The following is an 18,015-nucleotide window of genomic DNA, read 5'->3' on the forward strand; positions in this document are numbered from 1 at the left end:
TGTCAACCCAAAATAATTGTATCATTAGGATGGTTCATCTTGTGCCTATCTTTACAACTCAGTCACCCAAAGCACCCCTTTTCTACTCTGTCCCTTCTCCATATTAATGAGCCTCCATTTATCATCCAACCCTATCCAATCTACTTAGAACGATTTCACTCCACACACATCAACTACGTTAGATTTCACCCCTTCAGTGCACACTACCTTCACTCTTCAGTACAAAGTACAATCACTGTACCTTGGTCTCCTCCATGCCTTCGATGGGGCAATGAAAATCTGGCTTCTTTCATTTCTTCAAAAATACAATGTTTTCACATCTCTTAGGTGTAACTAATGAGTAAACCTGTTATCTTTGATGGCTCACTTGAAATTCTTGGCCTCATATCTCCTCAGGAACTCCCACAACTCACCCACTGCAAGTTGCCTTCAAGAACCTTTGTTTTCTCTTTCATACTAAACACAATTTCCTGTCAATGTCTTGCAATTCTCTCTGAAGCCCAAGTGTGTCCCAGACTTGAGAAATTATTCCCATATCTAGATAAGACTCTTCTAACATCTCTCTTGAACTCCTGGACAGGATACAACAAAAAGCCCAGTATCTAACAGTGGATCATTCATTCACCTCTTGTCTCCAAGCTATCTCTTCCCATTGCAATGTTTCTTGTCTTTCTCTATTTAATCAATACTACTTTGATTTTAGCACAAAGGTGCTGGGAGGAGGAAAAAATTGAAGACAGTATACTTGAAGCTTAGAATGAACAAAACAAGACATTTTAGAGCAGCAATGACCATGGGTTGGGGGGGTGGAAATTAAAAACAAAACATCACACCCATATAAAATCACAAAAAATATACCTTCATCACCGATCTGGGGGTCGAGGTGAGATTGAGGCTTGGGTAGGGAGAGGAGGAAACTGGGGAATGAGATGGATGTGGGGCCCAACATTCCCTGCAGAGCTGGGAGCCAGTGGTTTCCCTTCTTCAACTACCAGTTCTTGCACAACACCCTAAGCAAACTCAAACCACAGGGGACTCAACCGTTATTAGGTAAATACAGACATCATATGATCAATCCTCCAGGAATACATCCAACCTGGAGGTTGGCAACCCTACTCACCACAGGCATGCCTCTTTGCCAAAACCCTTACATGAGCATCTGGATTAAGCAGCTGGTATCTGAAAATGGACTTTGATGTTCTGCACATCGCAAGTTCTTCTCCCAAGATCTGCCAGGCTGAAGACAAATGTCCACCATATGTACAAATTCTGAAACTTGGGCTGACAGCTGCTAGAAGGCCTTATCAGTAGGCCAGGTATGCGAACACATATATATCCAGGATTCAATGCCTACCATGATTGGGTTGCAGCGAGGCAAGCAGTTGTTGCCAAAGTCCTGTATTCCAACTATTTGACAAGTTAAGTTGTATGAGGAGGATGGTGGCAATAAACTCACATGTTATATGCAAACTTCAGGAAGTTTACCAGCATATGCTTGTTAATTGGCTGCTTTTAACTGGCTAATATCCATCAGTAAATGTGCAATTAGACCTTTGTTCTCACACATCTGCACCTGAGCTCTCTGCACATAGTTAAGTGAAGAGAAGGTGCACTCTACGGAGTACACAATCTGTATTTGTGTGGCTTTCTCAGAAGACTCTGGTTTTCCACACAGCGAACCAAGAAACAGAGGTACTAAATCCTAGACTCATATGAGAAGAACAATTTTCAGTTTCTCATGCTGCATTTCCACTACACTTTGGTATCAGTGTCAATCATCTGGGATGCCAAATCAATATTGCAATGGTAGCATAAACTCTAAAGCAACACCGATAGCAAGATTGTATAAAACTGTATGTATATCAGCTGGGCATATGCTCAACTTTATATATAGAACTCTGGAAATCCTGATCTTCACCCCACCACCCCTGAAACAAAGTGATTGGACAACATAAGTGAAGATCGTTCTGAACAACGCGTCACATTTGTACCAACAGTACACGTGGACTATTAGACAAGTAGTACAAGGTTTCTTTTCTGTTCAAGTGTCCTATTTAAAAATCAAGCATTCAACTGCAAAATAGCTTCAATTAATAGCATCAGTTTGGTTCTTACCTGAGCACAGAGAAGGTCATGAGTTAAGTCTGGGTTTGCAGACAAATTTACCAGGACTTTTAAAACCTGAACCTGTTTTTGAAACAAACACAAATCCATTAAAAGGGCAATTTATGGAAACACAACTTGTTACTGTCCATTTACATTCACCACACTGGATCCCTTGCCCCATCATCTCTCCTGGTGGCTGGGGAGCAGTTCATCAAGCACCAGTCACCCTCTGGTACCTTGCCATTATGTGGGCCTTCACAGTAAGTGTGAGCAGGTTATGTGAATTAAAGGGACATCACAACCAAGCTGAATCTTGTCCTCACACGACTTCAAACTTCCAGCGAAGCTATCAGAACTGGAACTCTGACCTATTTACCTCTCCCTAACCCAGGGATGCTATGACCAATCCTTGCATCCTTACCATTGCCCCAGCTGAGATAAGCTAAACACACACCAGGTACCAAACCTGGACCTTCTGGGTCTGTATGGCTCTTCTAATCAAAAACACACAGATCATCAGGGGAGGCTCAGCTTACAATGAGACCAAAAAAATGTTCATTTAAATTTACGTATTTATGCTACTGCTTAACAAGCATTTGCTTTGTCTAGTTTGCATGAACCTTTAACAGTGCGCAGACGTAATTCAGTACCCATCTTAAAGTGTGCTTACATTGTGTCCTTATTTTAATATAATTTGATTTTATATTGCCATTTATAGTTAAATGGCAAAGTTTTACAGCAATCTAGAAGCACAGAAGTAGAGTTGGTTGGAGCATAGAAGTTTATCGGGAGCACTCCATCAAAAAGTGCACTGACTGGTTGAAACTTGTTCACAAAAATACAAGACAGCTACTGTTCTTTTCTTTTACTTTTAAAAATTAAACTGAAATTTGCCATCAAGATGAAGGGTGTTAGTATTGAGGAATAGAATTATTCCTATTTCAGACATCCGACGTTGTGAGGAGGAAACAAATAATCTACAAAGGGACATAGACAGGTTCAGTGAATGGGGAACAATTTGGCAGATGGAGTATAATGTGGGAAAATGTGAGGTTATCCACTTTGGCAGGAAAAATAAAAAAGCAAATTATTATTTAAATGGGGAGAGATTACAAAATGCGGTGGTACAGAGGGATCTGGGGGTCCTTGTACATAAAACACAAAAAGTTAGTATGCAGGTACAACAAGTAATTAGGAAGGCCAATGGAATGTTGGCCTTTATTGCAAGGGGGATAGAGTATAAAAGTAGGGAAGTCCTGCTACAACTGTACAGGGCGTTGGTAAGACCACACCTGGAATAAGACCACACCTGGAGTACTGCATACAGTTTTGGTCTCCTTATTTAAGGAAGGGTAGAAACATAGAAAATAGGTGCAGGAGTAGGCCATTCGGCCCTTCAAGCCTGCACCGCCATTCAATGAGTTCATGGCTGAACATGCAACTTCAGTACCCCATTCCTGCTTTCTCGCCATACCCCTAGTAGTAAGGACTACATCCAAGTCCTTTTTGAATATATTTAGTGAATTGGCCTCAACAACTTTCTGTGGTAGAGAATTCCACAGGTTCACCACTCTCTGGGTGTAGAAGTTTCTTCTCATCTCGGTCCTAAATGGCTTATCCCTTATCCTTAGACTGTGACCCCTGGTTCTGGACTTCCCCAACATTGGGAACATTCTTCCTGCATCTGACCTGTCTAAACCCGTCAGAATTTTAAACGTTTCTATGATATCCCCTCTCATTCTTCTGAACTTTAGTGAATACAAACCCAGTTGATCCAGTCTTTCTTGATATGTCAGTCCCGCCATCCCAGGAATCAGTCTGGTGAACCTTCGCTGCACTCCCTCAATAGCAAGAATGTCCTTCCTCAAGTTAGGAGACCAAAACTGTACACAATACTCCAGGTGTGGCCTCACCAAGGCCCTGTACAACTGTAGTAACACCTCCCTGCCCCTGTACTCAAATCCCCTCGCTATGAAGGCCAACATGCCATTTGCTTTCTTAACCGCCTGCTGTACCTGCATGCCAACCTTCAATGACTGATGTATCTTGGCACCCAGGTCTCGTTGCACCTCCCCTTTTCCTAATCTGTCACCGTTCAGATAATAGTCTGACTCTCTTTTTACCACCAAAGTGGATAACCTCACATTTATCCACATTATACTTCATCTGCCATGCATTTGCCCACTCACCTAACCTATCCAAGTCACTCTGCAGCCTCATAGCATCCTCCTCGCAGCTCACACTGCCACCCAACTTAGTGTCATCCGCAAATTTGGAGATACTACATTTAATCCCCTCGTCTAAATCATTAATGTACAATGTAAACAGCTGGGGCCCCAGCACAGAATCTTGCGGTACCCCACTAGTCACTGCCTGCCATTCTGAAAAGTACCCATTTACTCCTACTCTTTGCTTCCTGTCTGACAACCAGTTCTCAAATCCACGTCAGCACACTACCCTCAATCCCATGTGCTTTAACTTTGCACATTAATCTCTTGTGTGGGACCTAGTTGAAAGCCTTCTGAAAGTCCAACTACACCACATCAACTGGTTCTCCCTTGTCCACTCTACTGGAAACATCCTCAAAAAATTGCAGAAGATTTGTCAAGCATGATTTCCCTTTGCTTGCACTGGAGGCCGTTTAGGAGAAGGTTCACGAGGTTGATTGCTGAGATGAAAGGGTTGTCTTATGAAGAAAGGTTGAGCAGGTTGGGCCTATATTCATTAGAGTTTAGAAGACTTAGAGGTGATCTTATTGAAACGTATAAGATTTTGAGGGGGCTTGACAGGGTTGATGCAGAGAGGACGTTTTCCCTCGTGGGGGAATCTAGCACTAGGGAGCAGTTTCAGAATAAAGGGTCGCTCATTTAAAGCAAAACTGATGAGGAATTTATTCTCTGAGAATAAATTCTCGTGAATCTTTGGAATTTTCTACCTCAGAAAGCTGTGGAAGTGGAGTCATTGAATGTATTTAAGGTGGAGATAGACAGATTTTTGAAAGATGAGAGTCTCGAGGGTTATGGGGAGCAGGCGGGGAAGTGGAGTTGAGGCCAGGATCAGATCAGCCATGATCTTATTGAGTGGCAGAGCAGGCTCGAGGAGACAAATGGCCTACTCCTGCTCCTATTTCTTATGTACTCCAATGGTCAGGCCTAGGTCAGATACAAAATTAAGCTCGCTCTACTCTGCCCCAAGAATATGTCTCAGCTGGAAAAGAATCACCCCAACTGCTCCAGAATGACTTTGTTTCCCATTTTCCACATCAGCCATCTTGTTGCCCTTGATGCCAAATGAGGACAGTTTTGCACTATAGCCCCATGCTCACTAGGAACTAGACTGGAACAGCCCAAACGTGTTTAACATAGGACCCTTACAATCATAAGACAGGGTACTTTCATCTCATCAGTCCAGGCTCAATTTGAACTCAAGTTCCCCAGGTGAAAGGTCATTGTTCAATTTACTGCACCAACCTGTTTGCCCTTGCTGCCAATTCTAATCAGCTGCTGTGCATTGGATTCTGATTCCAAGTCCACACACGTTGTCCAGCTGTTCTTTGGTGGACATCCCATCTCTTTATGGCCACTATCATTAACTGATAGTGGAGGATACAACCGGCAAGCACATTCAATTCTATTGAGTCCATCACTCTAATGACAGGTGGAATTCAGATTGATTTGTACTCTGCATACCATGGTTTGTAATGTTGAGGAACACTGATTCCACAATACATAACTGCACAAGTGTCAAATAATTGTTATCAGGCACTGCTGCAGTCTTAAGGCCAAGAACTCACTTTGCTGGCACAAGACAGGGCTTTCCTTCAAGGGTGAGGAAGCAACCTGGCAAAGGTTGGGAGGGGGTAAACAGTGCCTAAAATTGGGGCAAGGTGGCTACATTCTGCCTGGAACCACATAATTATGAGCATAAGACTTTGAGCTGTAATTTTATTCAGTTCATTCAAAGTTCGACCTTCTGAATGGCAGAGAGCACAGTGTGCATCACCATTTATGCTAAATCATATGTACAGGATTACAGTTTCCCAGATATTGACTGTGGATGGGCAATGGCAGACATTTAGAGACCGCATGGATGAACTACAACAATTGTACATTCCTGTCTGGCGTAAAAATAAAAAAGGGAAGGTGGCTCAACCGTGGCTATCACGGGAAATCAGGGATAGTATTAAAGCCAAGGAAGTGGCATACAAATTGGCCAGAAATAGTAGCGAACCCGAGGACTGGGAGAAATTTAGAACTCATCAGAGGAGGACAAAGGGTTTGATTAGGGCAGGGAAAATGGAGTACGAGAAGAAGCTTGCAGGAAACATTAAGACGGATTGCAAAAGTTTCTATAGATATGTAAAGAGAAAAAGGTTAGTAAAGACAAACGTAGGTCCCCTGCAGTCAGAATCAGGGGAAGTCATAACGGGGAACAAAGAAATGGCGGACCAATTGAACAAGTACTTTGGTTCGGTATTCACTGAGGAGGACACAAACAACCTTCCGGATATAAAAGGGGTCGGAGGGTCTAGTAAGGAGGAGGAACTGAGGGAAATCCTTATTAGTCGGGAAATTGTGTTGGGGAAATTGATGGCCGATAAATCCCCAGGGCCTGATGGACTGCATCCCAGAGTACTTAAGGAGGTGGCCTTGGAAATAGTGGATGCATTGACAGTCATTTTCCAACATTCCATTGACTCTGGATCAGTTCCTATGGAGTGGAGGGTAGCCAATGTAACCCCACTTTTTAAAAAAGGAGGGAGAGAGAAAACAGGGAATTATAGACCGGTCAGCCTGACATCGGTAGTGGGTAAAATGATGGAATCAATTATTAAGGATGTCATAGCAGTGCATTTGGAAAGAGGTGATATGATAGGTCCAAGTCAGCATGGATTTGTGAAAGGGAAATCATGCTTGACAAATCTTCTGGAATTTTTTGAGGATGTTTCCAGTAGAGTGGACAAGTGAGAACCAGTTGATGTGGTATATTTGGACTTTCAGAAGGCTTTCGACAAGGTCCCACACAAGAGATTAATATGCAAAGTTAAAGCACATGGGATTGGGGGTAGTGTGCTGACATGGATTGAGAACTGGTTGTCAGACAGGAAGCAAAGAGTAGGATTAAATGAAGACTTTTCAGAATGGCAGGCAGTGACTAGTGGGGTACCGCAAGGTTCTGTGCTGGGGCCCCAGCTGTTTACACTGTACATTAATGATTTAGACGAGGGGATTAAATGTAGTATCTCCAAATTTGCGGATGACACTAAGTTGGGTGGCAGTGTGAGCTGCGAGGAGGATGCTATGAGGCTGCAGAGCGACTTGGATAGGTTAGGTGAGTGGGCAAATGCATGGCAGATGAAGTATAATGTGGATAAATGTGAGGTTATCCACTTTGGTGGTAAAAAGAGAGACAGACTATTATCTGAATGGTGACAGATTAGGAAAAGGGGAGGTGCAAAGAGACCTGGGTGTCATGGTACATCAGTCATTGAAGGTTGGCATGTAGATACAGCAGGTGGTTAAGAAAGCAAATGGCATGTTGGCCTTCATAGCGAGGGGATTTGAGTACAGGGGCAGGGAGGTGTTGCTACAGTTGTACAGGGCCTTGGTGAGGCCACACCTGGAGTATTGTGGCCTAACCTGAGGAAGGACATTCTTGCTATTGAGGGCATGCAGCGAAGGTTCACCAGACTGATTCCTGGGATGGCAGGACTGACCTATGAAGAAAGACTGGATCAACTGGGCTTGTATTCACTGGAGTTCAGAAGAATGAGAGGGGACCTCATAGAAACGTTTAAAATTCTGACGGGGCTAGACAGGTTAGATGCAGGAAGAATGTTCCTAATGTTGGGGAAGTCCAGAACCAGGGGACACAGTCTAAGGATAAGGGGGAAGCCATTTAGGACCGAGATGAGGAGGAATTTCTTCACCCAGAGAGTGGTGAACCTGTGGAATTCTCTACCACAGAAAGTTGTTGAGGCCAATTCACTAAATATATTCAAAAAGGAGTTAGATGAAGTCCTTACTACTAGGGGAATCAAGGGGTATGGTGAGAAAGCAGGAATGGGGTACTGAAGTTCAGCCATGAACTCATTGAATGGCGGTGCAGGCTAGAAGGGCCGAATGGCCTACTCCTGCACCTATTTTCTATGTTTCTATGTTTCTATATGGGTGCACATGAAGGTGTCAAAGCCAAATGTGAACACCAACCATCACTAAAGAATCTGCCGAGAATTCTCATTGGGGGAGAAATTTGGGTAGTTCGCACCTCCCTAAAGCGCCCCTTGGGCGCAAATGACTTCTCACCCGGGGCTGCTACCATCTCCAGCGAACTTCAACGTTTGTTAGCGGAAGCGCCCCACTCCTGCCGGTAGCGCCCCAGGCTGCTGCATGTCATCACCATGTGCAGTGACCCATTTTCGCCCAGGAGCACAAATGGGTCGCATTCCACTCGCGAGGGGGAAATTAAAAGGGGAGGTGCAGCATGCAAGAAATGGCCGACTTACTGGTCACGGCTTTGCCTTTTCCAATTTGCAGGGTCTGTGGCAGATGTTGCAGCTCGGCACTCAGCTGTGCCAAGCTGTTGCCACGGCACCCTGCTCCCCAGTGGTTTAGTGGTGGCCCCTTCTCCCTGATGCAGAGTCGGCAGCATGCCTTTCCCTTTAACAGAAGAGGAGGGCCCTGTGCACCCACCAGCACTACGCGGCGCTCCACATATTGCTGGAAATTTCCCACGGTTTGCACCCCATCCTACCCCCGAGAGCAAGTGGAGCGCGCGACATTGCAAGACTCACATATAATAAATGGCAAGACACCAAAAAGCTGCTGGCATATGGAGAATTGTGTGTCAACTTGAGTTAACACTTTCTGGGAAGATGGTAAATTGGGGCATGGGGAAAATATTATTCAATGCAGTCCTTCTCCCACAGTGATTGTGGCACCTAAGTACTGGAGGTTACAAGACTATCTTTTCACTTTGGGACATAGGGCCTATCAAACCCATGAGTGAAGGCTGATGTCCTACAGATATAAAGGTCTGTCAAATAATTTTGGAAAGTCTTAACCCAGTTTCTAGTAGGCACAAGTATATAGCACAAAACTCCCTTTATTTAATTATTAAATATGCAGCCTCACTGACAGATGGCTTGTGTGGAAATGAGTAAGTTCAAACGGGTGCTGTAGATGTCTAGGGAGTGTCCTTCTGAAGATAAGAATTGAAAAATATTACTCAAGCACAGTAGCAGTATCTTTATTCTGCATTTGGCCATGTTATTCCTGGGTACCCAAAGTGGAAGAACGCTACATTCTGGCATTCACCTTGTTAAATCTCCTGCACCACTTTGAAGTGTACACATTCGAATTAATGAAACAATGCTGTTCCTTAGAATGCATCATGCATATTTTATGAAAGCCAAAATTGCTGCAGTCAGCAAGTCATACCTTTATACTTTCAGTTCCTTCTGCCAGGAGCTTAAGAAAGTGAGGAATGGAGTTGGTCATCATGTGATGATAATTATTGGTAACAGAGATGTTAGTCAGCACTCGAAGGCCAGCTACTTGCAACTCCGAGTTTAACGTGGTAGCTTCTAGGATCTCCAATATTTGAGGGATCCAAATCTATAACAAATATAGCTTTTTAGAATACATTAAGAAAACCATTATCTGCACATTTCATTCATATGTGAAAGATGAAACCATTTGAAATGCACATTTTTGTACAGTAGTCATTAGATCAACTGCCCGAGATAATCAACTTGCTCTAATCCATACATTAGGTAGAGCTAGCATCTGAATTCCTACCCTTGTTAAGTCCATTAACTGGGCAGCATATAGTGAATCTTCAATACCTTATTTCTCAAAATAACACACAAGCATTAAATATGCAGCCTCGCTGACAGAGACCACAGGATGGCTTGTTTGGAAATTGAAAAGTTCATACTGGTGTAGTAGAAAGAAAGGTACCTTTACTATCTTCCAGCATATTTTCAAAAACTATAAATCCAACACAGAAAGGTATGGGAACACTACAATTATACTATTATTATAAATCATAAATAGGATCCAACTGAAATAGAGTTGTTACTCAGTCACAGTATTATATTTTGAAACACATCATCCTTCCAGTCTCGGAGCAGCCCACCCTTCCCAAATTGGAGTACTTAAATCTGCTGAAAGGGGATTGATTTGACTCAGTGGCAGTGCAGAGCTGATTTTAAGCAGGGATTTTCTAGTCTCCCTGTGTTATCTGAACGTCAAGCACCATAAAACATAACACACCCTAGGAACTCCTTGCTGAGTAGATAAATGCACCCCATGATGTGGTCATCATCATAGGCAGTCTCTTGAATCGAGGATGACTTGTTTCCACGTCAAAAAGTTCACAGGTGTTTCAATGAAGGACCCAAAATTCCAGGCCTCGAACTAAATCTTGAAGGGTGGAAGATGCCTGTGCATGGATTTTTTTTTAATGTGTGGTGGCCGTGGCACACCATGATGTGGTACTAAGCCACACACAGCAGGCAGGCCATAAGAACATAAGAATTAGGAACAGAAGTAGGCCATCTAGCCCCTCGAGCCTGCTCCGCCATTCAACAAGATCATGGCTGATCTGGCCGTGGACTCAGCTCCACTTACCCGCCCGCTCCCCATAACCCTTAATTCCCTTATTGGTTAAAAATCTATCTATCTGTGACTTGAATACATTCAATGAGCTAGCCTCAACTGCTTCCTTGGGCAGAGAATTCCACAGATTCACAACCCTCTGGGAGAAGAAATTCCTTCTCAACTCGGTTTTAAATTGGCTCCCCCGGATTTTGAGGCTGTGCCCCCTAGTTCTAGTCTCCCCGATCAGTGGAAACAACCTCTCTGCCTCTATCTTGTCTATCCATTTCATTATTTTAAATGTTTCTATAAGATCACCCCTCATCCTTCTGAACTCCAACGAGTAAAGACCCAGTCTACTCAATCTATCATCATAAGGTAACCCCCTCATCTCCGGAATCAGCCTCGTGAATCGTCTCTGTACCCCCTCCAAAGCTAGAATATCCTTCCTGAAGTAAGGTGACCAAAACTGCACGCAGTACTCCAGGCGCGGCCTCACCAATACCCTATACAGTTGCAGAAGGACCTCCCTGCTTTTGTACTCCATCCCTCTCGCAATGAAGGCCAACATTCCATTCACCTTCCTGATTACCTGTTGCACCTGCAAACTAACTTTTTGGGATTCATGTACGTTTTAAAGTTTAATTTGTTTTAATTGCCGGTGCTTTTAGTGTCCCCTTCCCTTTTATAGGGGGCACCGGAAAAATTTGATTTTAGCGCCCCAAAAAAAAAACCCCCAAAAAAAAGGGGCCTTGTAAATGTCTGCTGTGTCATCCAGGGCGGGTGGCACGGTTTAATGTTTTCTGTTTTACAGATAAACTCGAAAAGAGTTTCATGCACAAGAAGTCGGGCTGAAATAGCTCAGTTGGGAGAGTGGTAAACTGAAGATCTAAAAGTCCGTGGTTCAATCCCGGTTTCGGCAATATCTGGTCATTTTCATCCGCGCCAGGGTGTCCTTGGAGATGGAGCACGCGGTGTCCACCGGTACGCTCGAGGCCTTCCACGAGAGGTGGGCACCGGAGGGACTGGAGTGCATCATCACGCCCGGCAACCAAATTTTAATTTGATTTTATGTTTTTAAGTTAATTTGTTTTAATTGCCGGTGCTTTTAGTGTCCCCCTCCCCTTTTATAGGGGGCACTTGGAAAAAAAATATGTTTTTGTGCCCAAAAAAAACCCCAAAAAAATACCACAAAAAAAAATTAAAAAGGGCCTGTAAATGTTTGGTGTTTCCCCCAGATCGGGGGGGGGGCACAGTTTAATGTTTTTTGTTTACTCCCAAAAAGAGTTTCATGCACAAGGACCTCCAGGTCCCTCTGCAACACAGCATGTTGTAATTTCTCCCCTGGTTCAATACTGAATTCACAAGTTTCAACTACAGTAGCGATGCAGCATAATAATCCAGGCAGGATTAAAAAGCTCACATGCACATTTCAGCAACTGTGGCCAACTTGGAGCTTGCGAGGCACATGGAGGGCTTCTATTCAAATTGGCATCAGTGCAGCACCCTCTCTCTGATTAGCTGAAACATTACAATTATAGCCCGCTTCTAGCTGGGCAGCCACAGAAGTTGTTTATGCAACACTGAGGAGTAACAGCTAGAAGGAGCGACATAGCCATGGGAACAGTGGGGAACAGGAAACGCCATCCAGCAAGGAGCACTGAGTGGGGTGCCAACGAGAACAGTGGGGAGTGTGGTCCATCAATAGAGAACTAAGTGGATCAGACATCTACCGTTAAAAAAAAAATTCCATGACAAGTATTAGAATCATAGAATGATACAACATAGGAGGCCATTCTGCCCCTCATGCCTGTGCCAGGTATTTGGTAGAGCTATCCAATTAATCCCACTCCCCTACTCTTTCCCCATAGTGCTGTATTTTTTCCCCTTCAAGTATTTATCCAATTTTCTTGTGTGGGGAAAGGCCATTATTATGGACAATAATTTGAGTAATTAAAATGGACAACGGATCAAAAGGGTGATGGAAGAGGAAGACTGAAAATAGCAAAAAAACATTTTTGTGTTTGAGTTCTAGGTGTGTGCCCAGGCAGTGACACACAGGTGTTTAAATAAAAGCTTTTCTTTGAAAACATAAGTTTTTCTGCTAGCTTGGAGATTCTGAAGCAAGATTTCTCTCCCTTTGGTTATTATGAACTATGGGTAGCTGTTCAACTGTAAGCAGAAAAACTTAAAACTAGCCTGAAAATCTCTCTGGAGCTAACAGACCCTGGGAAACTGTGCTACAGGCTGGGCTATATGAAATTCTTTTAACTTGATAAGAGTGGCATCAGCTGCAAACCTACAGTTCTCACATTAACGACAATGGCACTCCTTAACTGAAATGACCCAACAACCTCTGCAGTATCAGCACTAAGTAGCTCTTTGTCAGGCAACAATTTATTTTTTTGTTCTTGAGATTTGAAAAGTTGGCCACCCTTATACTATGGCCAAGATTCCCACTCCGGATTCTGAACCAAGGCTACTGCTGAAACTAAACATAGTGTTGGAGAAATAGCCTTAAAAATGGTGTTTTAAACCACTTGAATGAACTCTCAGAAAAAACAGTTAATGCTAAGCATTTTGCAATGTTCATACATAGAACAAAAGACACAGCGAGCAGCTGGCTCCAATTAATGATTGGAGCTGATAATCTTAGGTTGTCAAGGTTACACACCTAGCAATAATACACGAGTTACTCTGTCTAGTTAAGATAAGCAGTACCTGGAAGTGAACAAAGGAAAGGCAATTTTATCTGGTGCTGTCTGGTTTAACAGGCAAAGTTAAAAGAATTTAACAGCTAATGAACATATCTGGTTTTCACTGAATAATTCAAATGTGCTCATTATAAGACACAACTGTTTAAGGTGATTGACACTTAAAATGAATGATTCTTTGTGATAAATGAGTCATTTTGATTGGTCAAACTTTGAAATAGGTGGGAAAGTGTGTGCAGGTAAGAGAAAAAAAATGCCCATCCCAGTTAGGCCAGGGATGTGTTCCTTCACCCACCGAAACCACAGAGGGAGACTCACTTAATAAAAATACTTGCGTTTATATAGCACCTTTCACGACCTCAGGACACCCCAAAGTGCTTTACAGCCACTGTTGCAATGTAGGAAACGCGGCAGCCAATTTACACACAGCACGCTCCCACAAACAGCAATCTGATAAATTTGTTTTTAGTGATACTGATTGAGGGATAAATACGGGGGACAACTTCCTGCTATTCATTGAATTAGTGTTGTCATGTATTTAACTGTATTTGGAACCCATGTATAAACTGACCTAAGTTGTACACCATGAGAACATTGACCACCAGGTGGTGAACTTGTGAGATGTTATGTATCTTACATTATTATATATAACTGTATCCTAACATGCTATACATGACTGTAATAAGATATGACCTGTAACCACCAGCATACCTTACCACCAGGGGTGCACTTGCAAGAGACAGGTATATAAGGACAGGTCTCAGGCAAGTGCAGCATTCCAGAGCTGTGAAATAAAGGTGCAGGTCCAGAGTGACCTTGACTTCACTACATGCCTCGTGTGAATCTGTACTGAGGGGACAGGACTTTACAGTGGCGACGAGTTACGGGATTACAGAATCCACAGAATGGCGAACAACGGATCAGATGAAAAATACAATGCTGGAGACAATTGGGAGGACTTTATAGAAAGGATCCAGCAAAGCTTTGTAACCAAAGACTGGTTAGGCGATGATAAGGCAGACAAGAGAAGAGCCCATCTCTTGACCAGCTGTGGCTCGAAAACATACGCTTTAATGAAGGATCTGTTGGCACCCGAGGAACCAGCAAGCAAGTCGTTTGAAGAATTGAGCACACTGGTAAGAGACCACCTGAAGTCAGCAAGCAGCCTACATATGGCCAGACACAGGTTCTACAACTACAGACGCTGTGTGGGCCAGAGCATACCCGACTTTATGGCGGAACTTCAGCGGTTGGCTGGTTTATGCGAGTTCTCCGATGAACTGAGGAGAGAAATGCTGAGAGACTTTTTCATTGAAGGAATAGGCCATGCAGGCATATTCCGAAAGCTCATATAGAGACCAAGAACCTGACCTTAGAGGCAGCAGCACTGGTTGCACAGACATTCTTGGTAAGGGAAGAAGAAATGAGGTTGATTTACAATGCAGGTACGACAACTAACGAAATGTCGGAACAAGAAGTTCACAGCACTAAACAAGCTGCTACCCCCACACACAGACAAAACCGTGAACAGGCTCTCGACAGCAGGCAGAAGCCATCAAGGGCCACAGGAACGGCCGTTCACACCTCATCAACCCACAATGTGAACAATCAACTACAAACTGAGAGAAGCTCAAGAGAGATCAGCGAGATGCAGCTCATTCTTTGGGAACTCTTTGAACAATGGAACAAGTCTGTGCTGGAGGTGTGGAGGTGGGCACTCGTCAAGGGGATGTCGATTTCAGCAGGCTGTTTGCAGAAATTATGAATATACAGGGCATTTGACCCACATGTGCAAAAAAACGGCAGCTCGGCTGGGTATTAGAATCGGATGGGTCGGAAAGCGGACCAGAAGATGGTGGGGACAGTACCCGGGACACCGATGTACAGCAGGTCAACACAATCAATGGCCACTGCTCCTACAACAGGACGCCTCCTATAATGATGAGGGTCCTACTCAACGGGATATCTGTCAACATGGAGCTGGATATGGGAGCAAGTCAATCTCTCATGGGCGCTCAACAATTTGAACAACTGTGGCCGCATAAAAGAGACAGACCAAAACTCACAAGGGTCGACACCAAACTAAGGACCTATATCAAAGAAATCGTACCAGTCCTCGGCAGCGCCATGCTCTCTGTCACACACAAAGGGACAGTGAACCGACTTCCCCTGTGGATTATCCCCGGAGACCCCCCAGCACTGCTGGGGAGAAGCTGGCTGGCAAAACTAAACTGGAAATGGGATGATGTCCGTGCCATGTCATTAGAGGAACGGATCTCCTGCTCAACAGTTATAAAGCGATTTGAACATCTCTTTCAGCCAGGTGTGGGCACTTTCAAAGGGGCCAAAGTCAAAATCTACATCACACAGAATGCTAGACCGGTCCATCACAAGGCCAGAGCTGTTCCCTATGTGATGAGGGAAAAGATTGAACACGAACTAGACAGGATTCTGCGGGAAGGCATTATATCACCTGTGGAATTTAGCGACTGGGCAAGTCCCACCGTCCCAGTCATGAAACCTGATGGATCCGTACGAATCTGTGGGGACTACAAATCTACCATAAACAGAGTCTCCCTACAGGACCAGTACCCACTGCCCAGAGCGGAGGACTTATTTGCCACATTGGCTGGAGGTGAACTTTTCTCAAAATTAGACCTCACATCTGCGTATATGAGGCAAGAATTGACCGAGGAATCCAAGCTACTCACCACCATCAACACACATCGAGGCCTTTTCATGTACAATCGATGCCCATTCGGCATCAGGTCGGCAGCTGCCATAATCTAGCGCAACATGGAGAATCTGCTCAAGTCCATCCCAGGGACGGTTGTATTTCAAGACGACATACTTATCACGGGCAGGGACACCGACTCCGATCTCCGTAATTTGGAGGAAGTACTAAAGCAGTTGGATCGGGTAGGCCTACGAGTCAAGAAATCCAAGTGCCTGTTTCTCGCACCCGAGGTTGAATTTTTGGGCAGAAGGATTGCCGCTGATGGAATCTGCCCAACAGAGTCCAAAACAGAAGCAATTCGCCTGGCACCCAGGCCCCGGAATGTCTCAGAACTGCGTGCCTTTCTCGGGCTACTCAATTACTTTGGGAACTTTATGCAGAACTTAAGCACGCTGCTGGAGCCTCTCCATGTGCTACTCAGGAAGGGGTGCGATTGGTTTTGGGGGGACGCCCAGGAACGTGCCTTCAATAAGGCACGCAACCTTCTGTATTCCAACAGTGTTTTGACTTTCTTTGACCCAGGTAAAAAGCTAGTTCTCACATGCGATGCGTCAGCGTATGGGGTTGGGTGCGTTTTGCAACATGTCAATAGTGCGGGCAAATTACAACCCATAGCTTATGCCTCCAGGTCACTTTCGCGGGCGGAGCGCGGGTACGGAATGGTATAGGAGGAGGCGCTCGCGTGCGTGTACGGTGTCAAAAAGATGCACCAATACCTTTTCGGGGCCAAGTTCGTGTTAGAAACCGACCACAAGCCCCTCACGTCCCTCCTATCCAAGAGCAAGGCAATAAACGCTAACGCCTCGGCGCGAATTCAACGGTGGGCACTCATGCTGGCGTCCTACGACTATACCATAAGGCACAGACCAGGCACAGACAACAGTGCCGACGCGCTCAACAGGCTACCACGGAAGGGTCTGACGAACAGGACTGTGAGATAGTCATGGCAATCAATGTCTTTGAGTCCACAGGTGCGCCCATGACGGCTCGCCAAATCAGAGCCTGGACGGCCAGCGACCCCACGTTATCCTTAGTAAAAAGATGTGTCCTAACCGGTGACTGGGCAGAGGCTCGCGATGCCTGCCTCGAGGAATTAAAACCCTTTCACAGGCGCATGCATGAGCTATCACTACAAGCAGACTGCCTGATGTGGGGCAGCCGAGTAGTCATGCCTCTGTGAGGCAGAGAGGCATTTGTCCGGGAGCTCCACCGCGAGCACCCGGGGATTGTTCTCATGAAGGCCATAGCCAGATCCCACGTCTGGTGGCCTGGTATTGACGCGGACTTGCAGCTCTGCATCCGAAGGTGCACCATTTGTGCCCAACTCAGCAATGCCCCCACGGAGGCTCCACTGAGCCCCTGGCCCTGGCCTACTAAACTGTGGTCGCGGGTGCACGTAGACTATGCGGGCCCATTCATGGGCAAAATGTTCCTCGTAGTTGTAGATGCATTTTCAAAGTGGATCGAATGCACCATTTTAAACTCGAGCACAACCTCCACCACTGTGGAGAGCCTCGCAACCATGTTTGCAACGCACGGAATCCCTGACATATTGGTCAGTGACAATGGTCCGTGCTTCACTCGCGCAGAATTCCAAGACTTTATAATTGACCACGGCATAAATTACGTCAAGACGGCACCGTTCAAGCCGGCCTCCAACGGCCAGGCAGAGAGAGCAGTGCAAATCATTAAACAAGGCATGCTTAAAATCCAAGGTCCCACGCTGCAGGGTCGCCTGTCGCGACTGCTGCTGGCATACAGATCTCGTCCGCATTCACTGACTGGGATCCCCCCCGCGCAACTGTTGATGAAAAGGACTTTAAAAACAAGGCTCTCATTAATCCTCCCAGACATGCAC

At 44.9% G+C, this 18,015-nt stretch overlaps 1 protein-coding gene across 2 annotated transcripts in view; it reads right to left on the minus strand.

Moving 5' to 3' along the window:
- Positions 1 to 18,015, minus strand: part of armc10 (armadillo repeat containing 10) — a 29,887-nt gene that overhangs the window by 2,228 nt on the left and 9,644 nt on the right. For both annotated transcript variants that reach the window (XM_070897336.1, XM_070897337.1), the window contains exons 4-5: positions 9,546 to 9,722; positions 2,116 to 2,187 (exon numbers count right to left, since the gene is read on the minus strand). In XM_070897336.1, coding sequence (XP_070753437.1) covers positions 2,116 to 2,187; positions 9,546 to 9,722 — 249 coding nt within the window. The remainder of the gene's footprint in view (positions 1 to 2,115; positions 2,188 to 9,545; positions 9,723 to 18,015) is intronic.

The sequence above is a fragment of the Pristiophorus japonicus genome, chromosome 13, assembly GCF_044704955.1.
Source record: "Pristiophorus japonicus isolate sPriJap1 chromosome 13, sPriJap1.hap1, whole genome shotgun sequence".
NCBI classification, from domain to species: Eukaryota; Metazoa; Chordata; class Chondrichthyes; family Pristiophoridae; genus Pristiophorus; species Pristiophorus japonicus.